This window comes from Phoca vitulina, unplaced genomic scaffold (assembly GCF_004348235.1).
Source record: "Phoca vitulina isolate PV1807 unplaced genomic scaffold, GSC_HSeal_1.0 scaffold5, whole genome shotgun sequence".
In the NCBI taxonomy this organism is placed as follows: Eukaryota; Metazoa; Chordata; class Mammalia; order Carnivora; family Phocidae; genus Phoca; species Phoca vitulina.
The window spans coordinates 10,386,028-10,392,300 of NW_022589708.1; the positions used below are offsets into that span (position 1 = coordinate 10,386,028).

Here is a 6,273-nt window from a genome sequence, read left to right on the forward strand (position 1 = left end):
GCTGATTTTTCTGTTACCGAGAGAATAATCATATTTCCATAGAAACAGCAGCAGTCCTGCAGCATCATCCACAGCCTGAGAGAGAGCCAACAGCAGGAGCTGAGCCGGTTCCTGAATCCCCCCAGTATCGAGACCACCCAGCCCAGTGAGGACATGAACGCTAACAGTCAGGATAATAATATGCAACCTGAGGTACGGTATGAGGCGTCCTTCCTCCAAGGGTATTAGGTGCATTTTTAAAAATAAAAAATAAATTGGTGCCGTTCACATAGCCATTTCAAACAAGGTGACAGTATTTCTAATTGGAAGTTTGTTAAGTTAAAAACAATTGGAACATGTTGATCCAGACTTTATCTTTGCAACTCGGAATCGTTTGGGGTTGTTCCAAAAGATTCTGATTCTGAATTGTATGAATACAAAAAAAAAAAAAAAAAAGTGAATGCCCTGAACTCACTAGTTCTGTCAATTTTTGTCTAAAGAGTTAACACTGCGTCTCTCTGGGCTTAATTGGAGTCCAGCGATATTACATGAAGAATGTGGTTTGCCGGAAAATCTGCCCTAAATACGTTCTTCTACCAAGTCATAGGAACTTGCAGTAGAATCAGTGGAAATGTTTGTAACTGGCCACCAACCTCCTTAAATAATCAGACTCATTAAGGATTTGTCCTTCCTTAGTTGGGCATCGGAAGAGCATATGGAATACAGGAGGATTAGCCCGAGGACGTTTTTACGAGGGCGTAGCTTATTTCCATTTCCAGACGCAATGTCCATGTCCATACAAATGCGCAGAGAGGCTCGGGCACCCTGGAGAGCCTTGCGCGGTGACCAGCAGTGGGCAGGAAGTCCTGCCCCTCCTGAGGGCGCAGTCGTGGACCAGCTGGAGTTGATCCAGCTTCCTGAGATGAGCTCCCTGGCAGGGTCGGGCTTCGTGGCGTGCAGAGACACAGCCCATACAGCTCCGCGGTAAATACTGAAGCCTGAGGCTCGGCGGCCCGGCGGAATGCTCCAAGGGGACCTGTTGTTCCACAGCCCACTTTGGAGTGGATCTCATGTTGTTGGCTCCCAACACGTAGGCATCATCTGCCACCGACCCCAGGGACTCGTGCAGGGACAGTCAGCAAAGGCGGAGGGGCGGAAGGATGGGGGGGTGAACATAGAGGCTTCTACAGTGGTCCTGCCATCTGTCTGCAGTGAGGATGGGCAGAGCAGGGGTAAGACCGGGCCAGCCAGCCAGGCAGGGCTGATGAGGCTAGCAAAGCGATGATTACAGAGCTCTAAAAAAGGAAAGAAAAAAAAAGCCCATGAAGTAACAAAAAAACCAAGAGGAGATACTGAAGAGATGTGAAGACCAAGACACTGATAGGAGAGGAGAAGGTGACGGTGCACCACAGAGTGTAAAAGGTGTGGAGAGTCTCAGCCTTTTTCTCTGAATTAGTCTTAACTGGTATAAGCTTCGTTCGGCTCTGGGTTGCCGTGGAGTTTTATCTGCGGAGAGCGCTAGGACTGATCTCCAGGTTGGCAAGAATATACTTCCGCCAAACCGGGCAGTCCCTGCTGCCCCCCTTCCTTCCTGGTCTGTGGTGACACCCCCCCCCCCGCCCCCAGGTGCTGGCGGGGGGGGGGCGGAGCTGTGGGAGTGGGGGAACCCTGGAGGGCTGCCCGGAGGAGGCGCTACCTGGAGAATTGCACCCCGTCTCTTCACGTGCAGCAGTGACTCTGACTTTTCTGGACTCTCTGAACCCATTTTGTCTTCTCCCTTCCCCATTGTGCACTCTGCGGCTGCGGTACTGTTTTCCTATGGCGCTTTCTTCCTTTCTTACCATAAAATGAGAGTCCAGACCAGTGCAGAGGCCAGAAGGGGAGCAGAGCGGTCAGAAAGAGCCCTGACTGCCTCACTCTCGCCCCGTGCAGACCAGCAGCCAGCAGCAGCTCCTGAGCCCTACGCTGTCGGACAGAGGGGGAAGCCGGCAGGACGCCACAGACCCCGGGAAACCCCAAAGGAAGTTCGGGCAGTGGCGGCTGCCCTCAGGTGTGTGCCCCGGGTCCTTTCTCCCTTGACTCAGTGTCTACACTCGGTGGGCTTTGGGTCTCGGATTTCAAGTTCAGGTCTGCCTCTCCAGTTCCTTAGACTCCTCTCACTACTGCTTACACTATCTGTCCTTTTCCTTTGTTTTTATATTCTTTCTTTCTATATAGTAATGAACACCTACTCACCCATATTTCTATGACACTTATATTTGCCCAGATTGGAACATTTAGTGATTTTTTGGTTAAGTTTTTTGTGATTATCTCAAAGCGCGGTGGTGGGCGGGTAGCGTGTTTTCGAATGGTATTACTAGTTGCCCATGAACAGAATTTTCAAGTCCATGCATATAAAGTTTATGAATATAAAGAACCGAGAGCTAGGAGGGGTTCATACTTACCATTTATAGGGGGCGTATTTAGCAGGACTGTTGTTACTGCTGGGGGGATCTCTGCTTTTCGGGAATGGCTTGCACAGGGGTGAACAGCTCCACGTTGCTCATAGGACTCTTGTCAATTCCACAGCACCCAAACCAATAAGCCACTCAGTGTCTTCGGTCAACTTACGATTTGCAGGGCGCACAACAATGAAGTCTGTAGTGTGCAAAATGAACCCCATGACCGACACGGCGTCGTGCGGTTCCGAGGTTAAGAAGTGGTGGACCCGGCAGCTGACGGTGGAGAGCGACGAAAGTGGCGATGACCTTCTGGATATTTAGGCGGACGCAGCGCCGAGCAGGGTCTCATGGGGAACACTGTTTTCTGACATTGTCCTCCTACGGTCTAACATCCGCTAGTGAGCAGTCCCGACTTGAGACGTCATTTAATTCCACCTTGTCACGATATTTTTTTTTTTAAGTGGATTTTTGTCCTGCCGTAGGGGGGCGTAAATACTTGGTCTGTGGCAGTTGTGCATATAAGGGGTTGTTACCGTGTGTTCAAGAAAATTCGCATAATGGTAGTATTCGTAATATTGCCCAACACTAGATGTAGATCATTCAAACATTTCATATATTCTGTCTATGAAAACTAGGGTGTATCTCCATATGTGCTCGTGTGCAGTATTACCACCCCCTGAAAGAGTGCTAAGCCCAAAGCGGCTGATATTCATGCTACAGAAGCTACAGCTTTAGTTCCTGTTTTTCCCACTTCCACTAGAAATACTTCCCTTGGGAAAATTTATTATTTATGATTGATCTGAAAAGGTCAGCACTGAGCTCATACGAAAATGATAGTAGTTTTACAAACTACAGATTCTGAATTTTTAAAAGTATATTCTTTTTCTCATGTTATTCTTAAAAATATGCACAAGATATTTAGAGGTCAGACCAAGTCAATTTCTGGCCTTAGTCACTCTGATGAAACCGTTGTCTGCTTCCTCGAGAATTGTGTGTGCAGGGACCAGGCAAAGAAATTGGCCCAAGGAGCCAACTGGTTTAAAACAAACATGTACATAGATCGCTGGAGGGACTTGCTTACATAAAGATGTTGAGTTTCTTTCTAAGCCTTTTAATAGCTAAGTTTAGCAAAAAGGGTAAAACTACATGATTCAGCTTATTAAAGAAATCTTCAGGTGTGTCATGTTATCACTGGTTTCATTTCCTACCCAGGGTGTGTCCGATTTGCCATAAAGTCGGCAAAGATATCGTGAGTTGATCCCAACACACCAGTTCCATGTTCAATTCAAAATGACTCCCTGCTACCAGACTCTTCTATGAAAATAATGGCAACTTTGTAAAATCCTGCTTGGAACTCACAGTTTAGGGACCCCACAACTCAGCTGTATTTGTTTCACACACCATGTGCTCTGGGAAAATTAAAATGCGACGGGATTACGAAGTACCTGGGCCTCTTATGCTGGGTCAGCCAAGTAGAAGTGCATCCGGGCCCTTAACTGCATTATTTTTGATTGGAGATTTGCTGTTTCGATGATTTCTTTTAATGGAGCGATGATCTCCGAGTCCTTTGACACCCCAGGTTGCTTTATGATCTCTTTTTCTCTAACGTTCTTAAAACAGCCGAATCCTTTCTGTATAACAGACGTAACATTGTGGTGCCATCTATTGTTTGTAGGATTAATTGTGACTCTAGGATAATGGGTCATTAAAGTCAGTGCTGCCAAAAGGATTTTATTTGGTTTTATGTTCAGTTGGAGTTTACTTTTTGTACATAAGCAAGTCAAATAAATATTGACTTTGTAAAAGAATTTACTCTGAGTTGGTCATTTCTAAACCCTTTCTCGTGTGTGGAAGGAGGGAAGGGGGTTTTGGGGGCGGGATCATTAGGAATCAGGCACTTTGCAAACTCTGTATAATATTCTGCCTGTAATTAGTTGGCAAAAGCTCTGTCCCTGATCTTCATTTCAGTTCAGTTCCTAAGCCAGAATGTTCCTTTCACGTGTGTGCCCATAAGGCTGAGTGAATACCTTCCAAACCCACAATAAAACAGAAAAGGATCTTACATGGCCCAGGCATGAGCCTGTACTGGTGCTGCATGAAAACGAAATTTTATTTTTTGGCTCATTACACTTGAGTAAAACAGCTTCATTCTCAAAAAACTGCTGAGTCCTTCCTACAGCGTCTGTTAACGTGTTCAGCGGAACATCATTGTTGTTCATTCTGCAGTGAAGCAAAGGGCCAAATAGCAATGCATTTGAAGTCACAGCACCCTACATTTAAGCACCCTTCAATTCAGTGAGACAGCCAAACAATTCCTGTGGGACTCATCTCTACCCTTTCCTGAAGCCAGCAGAACGCACAGCAAGCCGAGAAGGTAGATTTTTCATCAACATATAAAGAGTCCAGTTATGCAGATGGGAAAACTTCGGCCACAACATTCCCTGGTCCTTAGGGAGCCAGACACTGATAGTAATCCTCTCATCATGCCACCCACGGCCTTTAATTAAAGGACGCTGTTGGTTCCAAGCACACCGGAAAGCATAAGGGGCAGAATAGTTGACCCAGAGCCCCCAACGGGACCAGACCACACATGCATTGCACATATGGCAATTCAAGGGGGCTCACAGGGAACAGGGATGGAGAGAACGGCCGGACCGATGCTATTCACTCTACTCTCCATGGTCAACTGAGAGCAGCACCCATCTTCAGCGACTGTCCAAGCTGAATAAGATAAGGCCATGTAGAAGAAAAACCAGTTATAAAGCCTTAAGCAAAAGCATTTTCAAAGCCAGATGACTGATGTGTTTGCTTGCTTCTTTGTAGGAAGGGGCAGACTATAGATAAGTGGCTTCAATTGGTTGCTTGGCAGTGGTGCTCTTTCTCAAACAGGGTCCTTCAAAAGTTCCCACAATATTAACCAAGCTAAAGCAGGCATCCCTAATTGAAATTGGGATGAAGATGAGAACCCCAGTCACATGGTCTCTTTTCACCTCCTGATATTGATTGAATTGTGCCCCCCGCCCCTCTAAAAGAGAGACATTGAAATCCTAACACCCAGTACCTGTGAATGTGATCTTTGGGGGGAAGAGTCTGCAGATGTAATGAGTTAAGGTGAGGTCATACTAGAGGAGGTAGACCCGTAATCCAATATGACTGGTGTCCTTTTAAGAAGAGAAAGTCACACAGGGAGGAGAATGCCCTGTGAAGACACAACACAGAGGAAGATGGTCATGTGAAGACAGAGGCAGAGACTGGAGTGATGCTGACACAAGCCAAGGAATGTCTAGGGCTGCAAGAAACTGCAAGAGGTGACTAAGGATCCTCCCCTAGAGGCGTTAGAGGGAGCATGGCCCTGCCAACACCTTGGTTTTGGATTTCTAGCCTCCAGAACTGGAACTGAGATGATAAATTTTGGTCGTTGTAAGCCACCCAGTTTGTAGCATTTTGTTACAGCAGCCTTAGAAAAGTAATACACTCCCAAACCCACACCAGCCCCCAAAGATGGCCTGAACCATCCCAGTGCTCCAAAGAACCTAGTTGGAAAAACACTAGTACAGATCAAAGATACTGAGTTTGTAGTTCGACAGATGTTTCAAGCCCTGGATTTACTGGTTACTCCTTGTTTAATCTCTGATGAGTTTCATACCCTATCAGGGCCAAAATTTAGCTTCTTGCTTTTAAAAAAAGGCAAGAGAGGGGCGCCTGGGTGGCTCAGTCAGTTAAGCATCTGCCTTCGGCTCAGGTCATGATCCCAGGGTCTTGGGATCAAGCCCCACATCAACTCTCTGCTCAGCGGGGAGTCTGCTTCTCTCTCTCTCTCTACCTGCCACTCCCTCTGCTTGTGCTCTCTCTC

The 6,273-nt window shown here is 46.7% G+C and overlaps 1 protein-coding gene across 4 annotated transcripts in view; it reads left to right on the forward strand.

Annotated features, from left to right (window-relative positions):
* Window positions 1-4,226, forward strand: part of NALCN (sodium leak channel, non-selective) — a 307,487-nt gene extending 303,261 nt beyond the window's left edge. For 3 of the 4 annotated variants that reach the window (XM_032402676.1, XM_032402673.1, XM_032402675.1), the window contains 3 exons: window positions 43-192; window positions 1,912-2,029; window positions 2,548-4,226. In XM_032402676.1, the coding sequence (XP_032258567.1) occupies window positions 43-192; window positions 1,912-2,029; window positions 2,548-2,741 (462 nt within the window). In that variant the 3' untranslated portion in view covers window positions 2,742-4,226. The remainder of the gene's footprint in view (window positions 1-42; window positions 193-1,911; window positions 2,030-2,547) is intronic. The other variant, XM_032402674.1, reaches the window with a different exon arrangement.
* Window positions 4,227-6,273: the final 2,047 nt, after the last annotated feature.